General features: G+C 41.5%; 1 protein-coding gene across 4 annotated transcripts in view; it reads right to left on the bottom strand.

Moving 5' to 3' along the window:
* unc5a (unc-5 netrin receptor A) overlaps window positions 1–17,887 on the bottom strand; it is a 226,997-nt gene extending 209,110 nt beyond the window's left edge. For 2 of the 4 annotated variants that reach the window (XM_058063405.2, XM_058063407.2), the window contains exon 1: window positions 17,372–17,887. In XM_058063405.2, the coding sequence (XP_057919388.2) occupies window positions 17,372–17,450 (79 nt within the window). In that variant the 5' untranslated portion in view covers window positions 17,451–17,887. The remainder of the gene's footprint in view (window positions 1–17,371) is intronic. The other 2 variants (XM_058063406.2, XM_058063408.2) reach the window with 1 other exon arrangement.
* Between the last annotated feature and the right edge of the window lie 344 nt (window positions 17,888–18,231).

Below are 18,231 nucleotides of genomic sequence, written 5' to 3'. Positions count from 1 at the left end.
CTGCAACCAGCAGAGGCACTGTTGAGTCAGTCTCAACTAGACATGACTTTATGAAAGTTAAGCCCCAACCACGCAGACCTCGATTATAGCACATTCTCTAAAGTCATTATTTTGATGCGTATTATGCTAATACAACACTGGATAATTATTTATGTAATTATTGTTATATAAATATACAATATATATAGAATTATTGTGGAAGATTAGGTTCATTCATTCATTTTCTACTGCCGCCAGTCAATCACAGGGCACATATAGACAAACAACCATTCACACTCACATTCATACCTATGGACAATTTGGAGTCGCTAATTAACCGAGCATGTTTTTTGGAATGTGGGAGGAAACCGTAGTACCCACGCATGCACGGGGAGAACATGCAAACCTCACACAGAGGGTGGAATTGAACTCAGGTCTCCTAGCTGAGAGGCCTGCCTGCTAACCACTCGACCACCGTGCAGCATGGAAGATCAGATATTCCAAAAAATTTATTCATTCATTCATTCATTTTCTACCGCTTTTAATCACAAGGGTCACGCGGGGGTGCTGGAGCCTATCCCAGCTGTCTTCGGGCGAGAGGCGGGGTACACCCTGGACTGGTGGTCAGCCAATCACAGGGCACATATAGACAAACAACCATTCACACTCACATTCATACCTATGGACAATTTGGAGTGGCTAATTAACCTAGCATGTTTTTGGAATGTGGGAGGAAACCGGAGTACCCACGCATGCACGGGGAGAACATGCAAACTCCACACAGAGGGTGAAACTGAACTCGGGTCTGCTAGCTAACCACTCGTCCACCGTGCAGCCTGGAAGATCATTCATTCATTCATTTTCTACCGCTTTTTCCTCACGAGGGTCATGCGGGGAGCCTGCTGGAGCCTATCCCAGCTGTCTTCGGGCGAGAGGCGGGGTCCACCCTGGACTGGTGGCCAGCCAATCACAGGGCACATATAGACAAACAACCATTCACACTCACATTCATACCTATGGACAATTTAGAGTTGCTAATTAACCTAGCATGTTTTTTTGGAATGTGGGAGGAAACCGGAGTACCCACGGGGAGAACATGCAAACTCCACACAGATGGTGAAACTGAACTCCTAGCTGAGAAGGCTGCGCGCTAACCACTCGACCACCGTGCAGCATGGAAGATCAGATATTCCAAAAAATATATATACGTATGTCCCATATTTTATAATGCAAATGTGACTGGTATATATACTAAATATGCAATTTCCCTTTGACTGTCACTTTTTAAAAACCGTGTATACCCAACGTATGTCCAGGTTTTTCCTACGTCTGACTTGAACAGGTTGTTTTTTCTTTTTCGTTGAAGGGGCCTTCAGCTTAGCTTCAAGCACACGGCCCCATAATTGTTCTTGCTTCGCATCTGTCATGACACGTCTATAGGGCTGCGGCCACCGTCACAAACTAAAGCCTGCAGCCTTAATGGGGTCACTCTATTTTTTTTCTTCAGTATCTCACACAACCAGCCTTTGTTCCTCATGGCGCAATCTGGAGATGCCATTAGTGGGGAAAGAGACAGTGATGTTTAGTGACAGCCAACAACTCTTCTGGTAAAGAAAGTGCCCTGGAGTCATCGAAGTGTCACACATACACGGAATACACATGGTTGCGGCTGCGAGTCCACCTTTGTTCGTGGACAAGAAATGATGACGGGGATCAGGTGGGCAGCACCCACCGACGGGGGCCGAGCTGCGCCACCGCACAACGCCGGCACAGCCTTGTCAAACATGCTGCGGGACAATACACAGGGCAAAATTAGCCGAGAAGCCTGCCTCTCACTTTTGCTGCAAGAGGCAGTTTCGGTCTTTGCGTTGAGCTCGTGTCTACTGTTGTGACATTTATGGCCCGAGCTCAAAAAAAAAAAAAAAAAAAAAAAAATGCAGAAATTCTGCAGGCGGCTGTGAGGAATGATAACAGAGGAGCTACATAGCCTGTTTGGCGCTGATAACTCAGACTCAGCATAAATCAAACACCTTCTGGCCATTCAAATCATTTGTAGAGTTGAGCATCATATGTTGAGAGGGCGTAGAAGAAATCAGAGCAAGAATGTATCACCCCCCAACTTCCCCCCCCGCCCTAAATGAAATGCACAGACATGTCAAATTATATCTTCGCAGTGAAAGGCTTAAGCTGTGTAGCATTACTTTAAAAGAAGTTATTTTCGACGCTGCAAATTGAGCACTAACTTTCCAGACTAGCCCATTCCCGAATGGTAAATATTGTGAATGCATTTTTATATCTGTTCCCATTAGATACAGAAATGAACCAATGCAATTTAATGGCACATTGTCTCCTCTCTCTTTGGGCTATAAAACATGGCAAACAAGGAGTAAATCAACTTGTGGTTCATTTGTGGATAGATAAGGATGGAGCGTTGCAGACCGTACCACAGACCGCACTATAGGCACTTAATGGCTTTGCTGGGCTGCCTTATGCTAGTGGGACTTCGGGGCGCTGCTGTTTGCTTTAGGACCATCAGGGTGTGGAGGCTGCATGCATTAGCGCTGGCTTAACACAAAATGGCAGCCGTTTAGAGGGAATGTACACAGATAATGCTGCAGCTTCATGTTGGGGGAAAGAGGGGAAAAAAAAAAAAAATAAAAAAATAAAAAAAAAAAACCACGACACACACCATTAAGTCGAGTTTGTAATATACTGAGAAAAATCAGCATTCCGACCGCCTTCTATGAGTAAGGAGGCCTGAGCAAATCAACTGATGAATATAATGCAATCTGAAAGGTAAGACAAGCCTGATAAAAAAAAAAAAAAAAAAAAAAAGGCTGAAGGCTGCAGAGCTGAAAGCACCTTTTGTAGATATTAGAAACATTGTCCAAGTTAAGGGAGTCTTTTACATCTGAATTTTATCTTCAGCCTTTGAACACAAGTGGGACAAATCCTTTCTTACAAATCTTGGACAGGGACCGAGAGACTTCCTCAGCCAAGTGCACAGAGATAAAAGATGCCAATGATCTTAAAACTCCTGTTTCAAAAGCCATGGATTTTTTTTTTCCAGCGCAGGAAATGTAATGAAGATACGTTGGAGAAAAGCACTTTGACAATGACATTTACAACAGCAATCAGACTTAGCCAGACAAGAGACGGTTTAAGCGTAGCTTTCGTGAAAATGTCAACGCAAAGACAAAAGCGGCATATGTGGCAGACCAAGAAATTAGCTTTGTGATGATTCATCTTGAAAGCAATCTGTCTGACTGTTGAGCCAAGAAGTTATCAAAAAATAAATACATGTTTTAAATAGCAGCAGAGTGTCCGGTCTTATGCGTGTTGATTTCACAAGGTCTCCAAAATAGAACTAATTTAACATCATTCAACATCACTGTAAGTATTTTGGAGAAGAAACATTAATTGATATTATTTTATTTTTGTGTGTGTGTGTGTGTGTTGGGGCGGGGGGTGCTGGGGAGGTGGGCGCTGGGGGCGTAGACGTTTTTTTTTTTTAGTTATTGGCCACATTCTAAAAATATAATATAAAAAAGAAAAGTACACAAATTTAAAAAAACAGTAATTCTACAAAAAATAGCCAAAATATTAATAAAAAGTGTATTGTGGCAAGAATAATACAATTTTATGACACTAATATAATATGACAAAAAAATAATGCATACATTTTTAGGTCATAATATGAGAAACAAAAATAATTCACTCGTGAATTTTCTATGCCGTTTGTCCTACTAGGGATGTAGGGGTGTGCTGGAGCCTATCCCAGCTGTCTTCAGGCGAGAGGCGGGGTACACCCTGGACTGGTCGCCAGCCAATCACAGGGCACATATAGACAAACAACCATTCACACTCACATTCATACCTATGGACAATTTGGAGTGGCTAATTAACCTAGCATGTTTTTGGAATGTGGGAGGAAACCGGAGTACCCGGAGAAAACCCACGCATGCACGGGGAGAACATGCAAACTCCACACAGAGATGGCCGAGGGTGGGATTGAACCCTGGTCTCCGAGCTGTGAGGTCTGCGCACTAACTAGGTCATAATATTCATTCATTCATTTTCTACCGCTTTTTCCTCACAAGGGTCGCGGGAGGTGCTGGAGCCTATCCCAGCTGTCTTCGGGCAAGAGGCGGGGTACACCCTGGAATGGTCGCCAACCAATCACAGGGCACATATAGACAAACAACCATTCACACTCAAATTCATACCTATGGACAATTTGGAGTCGCTAATTAACCTAGCATGTTTTTGGAATGTGGGAGGAAACCGTAACGCACACAAGACAAAAGAATGTTATTTTTGGAAACTTAGGTTGGGGGGGGGGGAGTTTTAATACTATGGGAATAAAGTCATATTATAAGACAAAAATTGACATAAAAAGTTGATATAAGGCCAAATTTTTTGAGAATAAAGTCCAAATATTGAGTGAAAAAGTTTTGGTTGTGGAAAATGTTCTAATGTTAATAAAGTCATAATATTCAGAGAAGACCATTATAAATATTTTTCATGCTAATAATATGTTTTTTCACCTACGTGAGATGCATTTTTTTCTTGAAAAATGTACATTTCAGCATATCAAAAGTGGCCTTGCATTCTTTCCTTCTTCGGTATGCGGCCCTCGTTGGAAGAGGTTTGTACACCCCTCGTCTAGACAAACAGATCATCAGTTAAAGACAGGCAAACATAACGAGAAAAGAAATAGGCAATATATTAGCAGGTATCAGCGGCAATTTAGTGCCGTCTGAGGCGTTGGGGTTGTCTTTATGAGACATCAAGTTGATAAAATTACTGTTTAGTGTAGATGTTTATCTGCGTTTTATGTCGGGATGCACATATACTCAAAGCACTGAAATGTTAAAAAGGACAACAGACAGCAGCAGTTACAAATATGCTCTTGTTGTGCAAAAAAAAAATGGACAGACTACAGCCACAAATGCCGAAAGGTAAAAAGTCATATGTAGAGAAACAACAACACACTTCATAACTTCATCAAGTTGTTCATTCACTTTGCACAATTAGAAGAAACCTGAGCAAATTACTGTAAAATTGGTAAAACCCGGCTCCCAACTAAAAGTGAATACAAACATAGGCAAGTCTATAACCTGACAAAAAAAACATACATTTTATCCTTATTTATTATCTCCCAACATTTGATGATACACAACATGACAATGTTTTTGACGACTGAGGGCATAGTCGACCTTTGAAAACCAAATATGTCAATCACATCATTTTTACAAGCGGAGGGCAAATCTGATGTGGGTTTTATGTACCAAGTGATAAAATGTAAACTACTGACTACTGCATCCACAAAACTCTTCTTTTTTTGACACACGGGAAAATCCACAATAAAAAGACTACTTAAGCTGTTGCCTCCTAACTCCTTTGGCTGTACACACGATTCAATAGGCTGTTGTGTATTCATGAACAATCAACCTTTGGCGACATTTACGGCCACAGTCTTGGGATCAATTTGAGATCCCTACACACCACCGGACTTGTCTTTGAAAAGGGCAGATGCCGTAAAAAAAAAAAAATAGAAACATGAATTGTCTGATAGGGTAGCCAAGAGCAGTCTGCAAACTCAACCAGATAAAAAATAAAAAAAACTGGGATTGATACAAGAAAAATATCCACAACCAAGATCTTCAATTTGGAGTGGGAAGAATTTGGGTGATATCATCAGGATCATGAACTTTTTCATGATCAAGAAATTTTTCTCAGGAAAATGTTAATTCCAAGATATTCTATTAAAACAATGAATAAAACACAACAAAACAACTAAAATAGAGAAAGTGATGAGTTGAAGGAGCCTCTTCAGGAATGGGAATGAGACTAACAACTGACAGTGGATCTAATTTTGTGAAAGCAGATACCCTGAACAACTGGAATAGACTGGCATGCTTGGGATACTTTACACAGTGCTATAGGTAAGCTTAGTTTTAATTTCAATCATATCATCCCAAAAATTAACCAACCCTAATCCATGGATTAATTTCTCATGTCCATTTAACCTGTATGTATACACACCGTTTATTGTATTATTTTTCATAGACATGAGTTGAGTTTACTTCTGATGCTGTCAGCTTCTTGCAGCAACAGTGAACAAGATGCGGCGAGCACCGTGAAAGTAGAAAAGCTCTATGTAAATGCAAACCATTTAACATTCATTTGCAAAAACTGAAGTGAGAAAAATCCTCACAACGAGCGATGGGACGGAGAGCCACAATGTGTTGGAGCCATGCAGCAATGAAGAATGAATGAAGTCATTAGAGGAGCCGTTAACAATATCATATGACCTGAGCTCAGTCCAAGGCTGATGTACATTAAATGACTGCTCGGAATTGGACACCAACTCACATTCATTAAATGACTGCCACACTGCACAAACAGATCCTCGCATTCGCATGGATAGTGTCAGAGGGTGTTTGCCATCATCATGAGATACAGGAATTGAACGAACAAAAACGGAAAGAGCAGAAAAAAATAAGAAAAACTGCTGTCCATCTGTAAAAGAACTCTCAAGACAGTAACCTGACTCGAGTGAAGTCTCCAATTAGGAGAAAATATCAATAATGACTCCAGTGACAGAAGAGGCATGGGCACCAACAAAAGCAGCTGTTCTCCACGGAAAGAGGTACTTCGATGAAAAATTTCTTTTCAAAAAAGAAGTATAAATCGGCAATAAAAACATCTGTTCTTCCGCAACTATTATACCATTTCTTACTTATTGTGTGGAAACATGGGGTAATAACTATAAAAGCAATCTTCACTCGCTAAATGTACTGCAAAAAAGGTCAGTAAGGATAATTCATAATGCCGCCTACAGAGAACATACTAACTCATTATTTCTAAAAATCACAAATACTTCAACTTGCTGATATAGTTAATTTTCAAACAACCAATTACCTAAAAATGTCATCCAATACTTCTCTACAAGAGAGGAGAAATATGATATCAGGGAAGAAGTACATTTGAAACACTTATATGCTAGGACTACGTTAAAAAGCCATAGCATTTCAGTATGTGGAATCAAACTATGGAATGGATTGAGTAAGGACCTCAAACAATGCACAACGATGAGCCAATTCAAGAATCAATACAAGCAGTTGATGTTTGCTAAATACAAGGATGATGTGCTATATATATAATCACTATATTGACAGTTACTATGGTAACCATTATGTCATTGGATGGTCATATCACCTTGTACTTCGGTACGAGGTGCATTATTAAAAAAACAAAAAAAACAACAAAAAAACCTTAAACTGTATTATGGAAAGCAGGAAGTGAACAAATGTAACAGTTACTGATTGTAAAAGTACCAGATGGAGGGGTAGGATTTAATAAGCTTTGCTTCTTCCTACTCCTTTTGGACATGTGGAACTGTGAACTGATTATGTGATGCATTCAATTGTAATCTGATGCATGTTCAAATGAAATTAAACCATTACCAAGTATTAAGACGATGCAGCAAAAAGCATGTGAGTTGATATTTGAAAAACATGTAACCAACAAAGGCAAAGAACATTACGTTTTTAAGCATTCAATATCAATTGATGTCAAGTTTATAACAGAAAGGATAATTAAAAGCTCCTCTTGACTGACTGTGCTGTTACTTACGTAGTTATTGAAGGCAAAGTGCTTAGGTTCCGGTTCTCTGTACAGTATGGAATGTATAGTAAAACTACGTGCTGGCTACGAGCAAAAATAGGACAAATCAAAAGAGACATGCACATGTTTCCCTGGTGTCATGGAAAGCCTTTTTTGTCTAAGAAAAACATCACAGACAGACTGGTATTAGCAAAAGGGACGGGTATTGGGTTCCTGAACACCAGGGTAAAGTCGTTTTTCCTGATGAATCCCTTTTCCAAAAGCTTGCCCCGAGTAGAAAAAGTGACTCCTACCATGAGTCCTGTGTCATACCAACAGTAAAGCGTCCTGAAATCATTCTTGTTTCTCTGCTAACAGAGTGGGCTCGGTCACAAAGTGGCCTAAGAACACAACCATACATAAAGAATGCCACCATAACATCCTACGAGAGCAACTTCGCCCAAGCATCCAAGAACAGTTTAGTGACAACCCAATGTTTTTTCCAGCATGATGGACCTTGCCATAAGGCAAAAGAGATCAATGCCAACAAAATCATTGACATTTTGGGTCCATGGTGTGATGGAAATCTTATATTTTACCATTAACCCAATTGATTTGAACACATACAGTATTTCTGCTACCATACTGATTTGCTAGAAGAACATATGATGCTTTTTTTGTGACTGTTGGGTTGTGGCTTAAATCCTGATTAGAACAAATATGACAAAAGACAGATCTGTCATTTGAACATTTTACCGATGGCCAGTGAGCTCCTCAGAGGGTGGGCAAACAAACCTTTGCAAATTCTGGCAAATTCTAAGCATTGATAATTCGAGAATGGGCAGCCTTCAGTCAGTAAATTGACAGCATGGTCAACTGAAAAAGAAGCGTCAACAATGCAAATATTAACTCTTTACATCAACGTAATGGAACTGGCCATAAAAGCAAAGGACACGTATGAAATGCTTCAGTTTATTATAGTAACATTTGATAAAAATATCTGGAAACATACAGCATACTTTGTGAAAAACAATACTTGTATCGCAACTTTTGACCATAACTGTAGGCATGCCAAAGATGCCAATGTTTTTGGCCATGCTTGTATCAGCCCAATTTATACAAGCATAGTCAAAAACATCTTTGGTATGCCGATACAGGTACATTGGACCGCTGGTTATCATTCATCAAATCACATTATTGATGTAACTTGTGTATATTAAGCACAATTTAAAATTTAAAATTAAGTGTTTTTGACTTGATGGATTACTTTCAGTCTTTCTATTAATTTCAAAATATGCACAAAGAACATTTCTTTAAAGCAGAGTAAAACAAAGAGGAGCATAATAGTAACACTAATAATGATAATAAAGACAAGCAGGTTGATTTCTTCAAAGCATAAAAGCACATGGCCCTGAACACGGTGCGCTAGTGTGTGTGTGTGTGTGTGTGGGGGGGGGGAATCCTCCCAGACAGTCACGGTCTGAATTCTTAAGCAAGAAAAATCATCATTCACATTATTTTGCAGCCTAAATTGTTGTATCTATAGTATAGACCGGGGTGGGCAAACTACGGCCCGGGGGCCACATCCGGCCCGCCAAGTGTTTGAATACGGCCCGCCCAATCTTTCTAAAGTATTTCATTTAAACTCAACATACAACCTGGCATCATGGCCTGAGCCAACCTTTTGATGGTTTTATCAATTTCGTTTTTTGACATGGTCTGTTGTTTACAAAGTGCTCCTGAAAAAAGGGACACAAGCACATAATAATAATAATTATTATTATTATTAGATTATTATAATTATTATTAGAACTATTATGATTATTATAATTATTATATTAATACTAATTATTATATTAATTATATATAATATTGTTATATTTGCATATTTTACATAATAATAATAATAATTATTATTTTAATTTTATTTTATTATATTTTATTATTTTTAAAATATTTAAATATAAATATAAAATAATAAATAATAATAGCAGATTGCATGACAATTTTACAGATGCAATAATACCAGGTGGACTGTTACGTGTAAAATATATAGTCTGCCCCCCCCGTAAATTTTGTCATATCAAAAAAGTTTGCCCACCCCTGATCTATACTGTATTATTCCCATAAATGTCCCTAAAACCAGCTCTTCCTGACCTTGCGTAACAAAACATGCTATAAGGGCTCGAACGTGCTCTTAGAGTCAGCGCTCTGTTGACTCCGCTGAATTGCTTGCCTCAGGCATCAGTGCCTGGACACATACACATAATTAGAAAAGGTCACTGTGCCTCCTGTCTTGTCAACAAAATCACTTCAAGATGACAAATTCTGGCTCAGGCGGAGTCGGATCTCCCTCAGATACCCTTGCCAATCAAGGCCCAGCAGGGTAGGGCTGTCTGGGTAGCCTTAGGTGATTTCTAATTATGTCTTTTACATGCAATGCTAAACAAAAGGATGCATACCAATGAGCCCATACATTTGGAAGGAGGTGTGCATATCTTCAAGGTTGAAGTAGCGCAATAACGTCTAATTTTCTTAAGGCATTGAGCTGCCTTGTTAATACTGCGCGCATCTGCCTACCACTTCACTCTCTGGAGAGCGTACGTACATGTACGGAATAGATAGATATACAGTCAGTAGTTCAACAAAACCATCCTCTATCAATTATAAATAAACACAATTGTATTACATGGATAACTGTCAATTAGAATCAACTGACCTTGAGAACATTTCAGACTTGTTTACTCGCTACCAAGCACGGCCTTTTTTCCCCGAGTCCACCGGATGATGAAGTGGAAGAGGCTTTCACATCGCTCCCTGGTGGCCTCACTACGGAACTATTAATCTATGGCTCTCCATATTGCATTCAGATCCGCTTTCCTCCCCGTCCGCCACGTGGCTTGAAGTAAAGGCCAGAAGAGCACTCGGAAGAGTGGACATGTTGCTATGATGAGCTGCAACAGAGGCACCCCTGGGTTTCTAAGCACTTCTCCAGACAGTGACTGATGGCCAATTAACCATTTGGAGAAGACTATTGATCACTTGGAGAGCAAGAACATCAGGAACATCTAACAGACCGCTACCGTCACTGTACAAGCCAAGCATCTACACACACACATTGTGTGTAGTACAAAATGGGTGAGCTAGTCACGAATCTCACACATAAGCTACAAAACCACAAAGTTAAGACTATGGGTTCTGGAAGTTGCCTCTGGCAGAAAACATAAGAGTTCAACCAAAACCACACATTGTGAAAAGATCTTTCCAGTGGTAGAAACCACAGGGATGAGAAATTGGCATTGTGAAGACTGTAACATGTACTCCGCCTCTCGCCCGAAGACAGCTGGGATAGGCTCCAGCATGCCCATGACCCTCATGAGGAAAAGCGGTAGAAAATGAATGAATGAATGAAGACTGTAACATTACATGACTTTCATCTTCTCATACGTATCTTCTCATTATCACCAGGGATGATGCTCCTCTGGTGGTGCATCTCATCTAGTTTTTTCACTCTTCCGAAGCAAAACCACAACATGAATTTTCCCCTGCAGTAGAACAAGGTCCATCCCCTCTCGAGGAGTTTGGTTCCGGAACCCAAACTGTGGGTCGAGGTGAGTCCGACTATGTCTAGTCTGAATATCTCAACCTCTCGCACAAGTTCAGGTTCCTTCCCCACCAGCGAAGTGACATTCCATGTCCCAAGAACCAGATTTGGCCGCCAAAGACCAGGTCGCCTACTCACCCGCCCTTGACCGCCACCCAACACACAATGCACCAGACCCTTATGCTTGCCCGTAGGTGGTGAGCCTACAAGGGGGAGATCCCGTGTGGCTTCTTCGGGTTGGGCCCGGCCGGGCTCCACGGGTAAAGGCCCCGACCACCAGGCGCTCGCCTGCGAGTCCCTCCCCCGGGCCTGGCTCCAGGGTGAGGCCCGGTTCCTCCTCTTGTTTTTGTTCATATGGGTCTTCTGAATCACTCTTGGTCTGTCCCGTCACCTCGGACCTGTTTGCCTTCGGAGACCCTACGAGGGGCATATAGCCCCAGACAACATAGCTCCTCGGGCACTCAAACCCCTCCACCACGATAAGGTGGTGATCCACGGAGAGGTTTTTTTTTAGGAGTGCACCGATTCATAATTTTTATTTTTTTTTAAACTGATCGGACATCCCAACGGTCCAAAACCTTTTTAGGGAAGAAAACCATTAAAGCCATTTTTTTCCAAATGTATTTCCATGAGACTCACTATGGTCGCTGGTATGATGGAGCCTATCCCAGCTGTCTTCGCACGAGAGGCGGGGTACACCCTGGACCGGTCGCCAGCCAATCACAGTGCACATATAGACAAACAACCATTCACACTCACATTCATACCTACATATAGTGACTGGCTTCATACTGTGTAACCAAAATTAAGGAAATTGGCGTATTGGTTAATGTCTAATGAGTGAACTACAAATGTCACATGACACCTAATAAATAGATTAAATAGATATATTTTATTCCACTCTGATGCTGGCATCCATTTATCCTTTTGTCCACTCACAATGGATATGGCTTAATTCTGCATTGGTCTTAATTTAATAACACAATGAAGGGGAAAGCTTAACAATCATGATAAAGCAGTATCCGAAGTACAAAAATACACATAACTAGTAAAAAAAATTGTATTGTATTGTATTTGTTCATAGAATACACACTGACCAACTGCATACTGTGGCTCCTTTATGCTGCATTCTCCTTATGCCGTGAGGCGTTCAGGCGTGCTCATAATCGTCAGGGGTTGGTGCTACTTGTTTTTCATTTTAAATTCTGTGCCCACATGACAATTGGGGTACCCTTGGGCATACTTGTACCCCAATTTGGGGAATCTAGGAGATAAACCATACTAGTTGGTAAATAGTCTTTCACTTGTATTGTGCTGTGGTCACATTTACCCACTCATGACGCAGCATCAGGAGCAACTGGTGGTTCAGTATCTTGCAAGGATACTCCGACATGATCACGGGAAGACAGGGGATCGAACCGGGAACTTTCCACTCTACCACCTGAGTCATGCTGCATTTTACTCGACCGATATCAATGCACATATAACCCTTTAAATGTCATTTTTGACATCACAATGCATAATGAGTTGCTGACATGCTGCCCCGCTAAACCCGATTTAATTAGTTTACACTACAACACTGGAAATATGTGAAAAGAGCATGAAAATGAAGAGGATCAGCAATGTCATGAAACCGGAGTTAGATTAAATAGCTGGCCAATTTGGCTTTAGTTTTAAGATGGACGCAAACCATTCACGTTACTACGAGCACCCTTTGAGGTATGTGGTAATCTCGTTCCGCATCAGAGGTGAGAGGTCAATGTTATGCTAGCCAGATAGAAAAAACACACACACACACACAACGATAATGATGTGCCGCATTTCAGGAGGGGAACGGCGAAACTTCATTCCCTAAGCGATTCTCACATGGACCTGAATCACAGAAATGGGGTAATTGAAACAAAAGGGCAGAGTTTGACAGAGACGTAGTGCCTTTGCGAGGCCTCTGCATAGACTGCAGAAAATAACACCTCCCCCTTCTTGCAAGGTTCATCCTCCAAGTGTCCTCAGTTGTGTCCGTGTCCTTTTTAAAACTCCTCAAATATTGCCATTTGCACATGATAAGCGCAGGGACATAGCTCGGTGAACGATAAGGTGCTCGGGTATTTGTCACTAAATGGAGCGCCTTTCTCGATTGTTTCAAGCTGACCTGCGATGACATGCACGGTTTACCCCTTATCCATTGGTGCTGGACTACAACGTCGGCCTCCATTAATCACACAAAAACGCTGCACACCCGAGATGACTTTTTTTTTTTTGCATGAGTCAAACAAACGTTTATATCAGGGTGCTGTCTTCAAATAAAACGGAGTCGTATGAATAAATGATAAGGAGTCGATCTTCTCAGGCGGCTCCTTTGAGCGATCACTACTTTCCGCGACTAGAACACCGACACAGGGGGCACGGTGGACGAGTGGTTAGCGCGCAGACCTCACAGCTAGAAGGACCAGGGTTTGATTCCACCCTGTGTGGAGTTTGCATGTTCTCCCCGTGCATGCGTGGGTTTTCTCCGGGTACTCCGGTTTCCTCCCACATTCCAAAAAACATGCTAGGTTAATTGGCGACTCCATATAAATTCCATTGTTACACATATCGGTACCTGTATCGGGTGATATCGGTAAGCTAATATCGGACATCCGTAATTGTTTCCCAAACAAACTTCCAACAAGACACATCGGAGTTGTCACAAAAGTCCAAAATTTTTGATGCTGTATGACATTAAAATAAATATGCGCATCTGTGGCCCTTAGCTGCTTGCGCTAGCCGCAGGTTGACTACCTATCAAGTCATTACAAGTTTTTTCAGTAGCATTGTTCATTTTAATTTATTTCAATTTAGTGCCATGCTGGGCGGCACGGCGGATGAGTGGTTAGCGCGCAGACCTCAGGAGACCAGGGTTCAATTCCACCCTCGGCCATTTCTGTGTGGAGTTTGCATGTTCTCCCCGTGCATGCGTGGGTTTTCCTCCCACATTCCAAAAACATGCTAGGTTAATTAGCGACTCCAAATTGTCCATAGGTATGAATGTGAGTGTGAATGGTTGTTTGTCTATATGTGCGCTGTGATTGGCTGGCCACTAGTCCAGGGTGTACCCCGCCCCTCGCCCGAAGACAGCTGGGATAGGCTCCAGCACCCCTGTGACCTTCGTGAGGATAAGCAATAGAAAATGAATGAGTTCTCCTCTTATTTTGTGTGGAAGTGGTAACTTTTTGGCTACTTATTATGTCTTTCCCCACCCTCGGCCATCTCTGTGTGGAGTTTGCATGTTCTCCCCGTGCATGCGTGGGTTTTCTCCAGGTACTCCGGTTTCCTCCCACATTCCAAAAACATGCTAGGTTAATTAGCGACTCCAAATTGTCCATAGGTATGAATGTGAGTGTGAATGGTTGTTTGTCTATATGTGCGCTGTGATTGGCTGGCCACCAGTCCAGGGTGTACCCCGCCTCTCGCCCGAAGACAGCTGGGATAGGCTCCAGCACCCCCGTGACCCTCGTGAGGAAAAAGCGGTAGAAAATGAATGAATGAATGAATTAGACACATTCTAATTACATTCCAAAGAGCATTAAAAAATCATAAATGTGTGTTTTTCCAAATTTTACATGACAGTCTGAAAGTGAAATTTCCGACCTCTAAAAAAAAAAAAACTGTATTTGTACATACTAACATAGTCAATCCTGGCATTTGAGAAGATAAATAATCCCTGCCCCAGTGCGCCAGGCTTCTGAATGCATGTATCATTTGGATTCATTTCCAATGACTAGAGGCCAAACAAAAATAATTTACTAGTGAATTATCACTTCCTTGTAAGAGACTCCCCCCACACATACAGTACAGTACATTTCCATCATTTGCCATGCATTAGGCATGGGAAGGAAACCAAGTCCTTTTAAAATTCCAATGACCAGAAGGCAATTTCCCCCAATAAATTATGTTAATTTCAGCTTTGCTTCTCCTTATCGCATTCTTTAGTGAGTCAATGAGGAGACAAACTGGCAGCAAGGAAGACAACAGCGGGATGAATCACAGTACAACAATGAGATGCGTCTGGCGAATGAAATCCTTGCATTAGGAGGCAATGGCCGCAAACAACTTATAAGATTACGCAATATATTTCTGCCTGGTATCGCTGAATGGCCATGTGCTTGCATCATCACAAAATGCACACCCCGCGGATATTGCTTGTACAAGTAGGATGATGGTGGCTGTGTCCAATTCCCATGCTCCCGCCCTGAACCCGTCAACAATTGCTTGGCAACGCTCTTAAGGGAATGGGAGCAAAAACAAAGTGAAATCCAGGATTTATCAGCTTTTTTTTTTCCCCTAGTGAATGTAATCAAGAAGTAATGACAGGCCTTACACAACAGGTGAGAAGCAACGGGATCTTAAATAATTTCACGGAATACACAAACTACCTCCCGTGTATTCAAATCCTTGTGGAAACACCACCCGACACACATTTTGCATACCGAAAGCATCAAATGTTGTGCACACGCAGGCAAAGCAGTACAGTACTTTGTTCCTGAGGCTCAAAGTGTACCCACTCGCAACACACAGCAAAAGCAAAAGTGCTTGGCTGGCTAAAATGTAGACTGACAGGCGTACCTTTATTAGTGACTGAGTTATTTTTCTCGGCAGAAGAAAAAAAAAAAAAAAAAAAAAGACGGCCTTTGATACAGGCAAAAGCCGAGTCAGCAGCCTTGTCTCTCTGAGGATCGTTTGACTGATCTTAGTGGAGAGTGTCCCCGTCCTGATGTAGGAAGAATTGGCTACTGCATTACCTGCGATCCATTTCTGGCTCTTGCCCCGTCCTATAAAGGAAGCCTGATGGGAGTAAGCATGCTTACATTGACCTGATATGTGACGAAGATTGACAGACTGAAGTGAAAGCGAGTGTGTGTGTGCTTAGAAATCTGATCCAGGAGACAAAGAGGATAAAACTTCTCCCCCACATTAAACACATGGGAGCGTATCCCGGGATGTGAGAGTGAGGGAAGGAAAACACCCTGGATGCATTCCCAGTCGATCACACAGCGAACAAAGAGTATGAAAGTCAAACAGTATCACTCCTGCGGGAATTTTCACACTCAACCCGACCTAAACCTGTACGTCTTCGGGTCACGGCAAAAGCCCACAGTGGGTAAAATAACATGAAAATGACACAAACCTACAAATACATGACTACGGGACTATAGCATCAAATGCACCGCTACTTAAATTAGTAGATGTAGTCCCTGGGGCTTGACTGTTTATTTAGCTGTAATATATTCATAATTAAACGCTAATTGATGCAAGAGAAAAACCCGCTTAATTCATCACCATCATCATCATCATCATCCCTGTGCCCTGAAGCAAGACAATTACACAACTTTAACATCTTTGTCTTCCGTCTAAAGCAAGGTTAATAAGTTTGAAATGCAAATGGTGAGTGAAATCCGCTTTTTTGTAATTGTAAAAACATGACATTAATATTAGAGTTACTGTAATTGATGATGCTAAATGTCACTGTGAAGAAATGTTTCTTTTAACCAAAAAAATTTGCTTTTGTCTAAATAAAATGTAATGATTTTGTACATTAAAGCACATTTACATGCAAGTGAGAGTATCCGGACATAAAATGTAATTCATCAAAGCAAGGAGATTGTCTCCCAACTGTCAGCATCCTGCAAATGCAGCAAGATGGGAGTTTTTTTTTTTTTTTTGGATAGGGAGGAGAGAGATGCGTGCTTCTGAATACTCCAGCCAGGAAAGGGAAACAGCCTGTGAATGTACATGTCGCACCATATTAGCCATCTGGTGCTGTACATTTACTGGCGTCAAGGTTGTTTATGTGACAGTAAAGGAGCTCAGTGTCACTGTGCGTTGCTATTCATTATACAAGACCCATCTGGTCAAGCATCAATTGTGCAGGTTACTCATATTTCCAGCCATGCAACTTCACGCATAGTGTAAAAAAAAAAAAAAAAAAACAAGGACAATGCTGTGTGATTGTGAGAAATCCGCACATTAGAAGACACATGTGAACGCATCACGTTTTAATCTTACACAGCACATTAGAGGTAACCTTGAGGGCAATTGGTGGCGTTTAATGCGAACAGAAGACACTTCCGTGTAGGTTGTCAAACAAACACAAAGGTTAGCATCGCTAGAAACGTAGTAAATAAAGATAGAGTTACTTACCGGTGCAGGTGACACCGGCGAAGCTGAGCCACAGTACAAGAAGCGTCTCGCCGAGTGGACAGCGGACAAAGGGACCCATATTCGTCTTTTTTTTTTATCAACTTTGACAAGACGAAAAGCGATGATGAAACGGTGAGCTGTTAAGTTCCGGAGTGTGTAACCAAAAGCACTTTTAAGACGACGTCAAAGTGTGTTCATCAGCACATGTCCTCATCCTGGCGCGTCCTGGTTGCTCACAACAACGAATCACAGGTGTGGTTACAGCCAATGATGCCTTCCCGCACCCGCGGACATCTGCGTTGTGCTGTCCCCCCTCAAAACCGATACTGTCATTCCTGAGCAAAATAAAGAAAACCAAACAGCCGCACTCCACCTCCAGCGAGCCAAGGGATTGCACTTTTCTCACCGGGCGACAGAACACTGTGGCTAAGATGCAAAAAAAAAAAAAATGGAAATAACTGGCCTCAAAGAGACAACATCTGCTTGCACAGCAATGCTGGAGTGCTGAGAGTCAGGGAGAAGGTAAGACTTGTGAAGGCTGAGAGGAGCAGCAAAACCAGGAGCGGATTTCGGTGCAAGGCGGACGTGGAGTCTCCTGAACACGCCTATTCTCCGTGGTCAATCAAATATACAAGCGAGACTCATGCACAGTGGAAGCTTTGCTTGAAAGAAAAAAACTCAGCAAAACAGTCCGTTATCATCATTTCTATTTATTATTATTTACATTTAATTACACATTATAATCAAATGTATCGATACTGATGATACCATCCATAATGCTCTACTCATTTGGGTATAAAGTAAACATAATCAAGAAGATTTATTACATAATTCTTGCCTAAATTAAGCATTTTTTAAAA

Source organism: Doryrhamphus excisus, linkage group LG22 (genome assembly GCF_037039965.1).
Source record: "Doryrhamphus excisus strain RoL-2023G ecotype Guam linkage group LG22, RoL_Dexc_Guam_v1.1, whole genome shotgun sequence".
NCBI classification, from domain to species: domain Eukaryota; kingdom Metazoa; phylum Chordata; class Actinopteri; order Syngnathiformes; family Syngnathidae; genus Doryrhamphus; species Doryrhamphus excisus.
The sequence above is the reverse complement of the archived record's forward strand: the minus strand, read 5'-3'. Positions and strand labels throughout refer to the sequence as shown.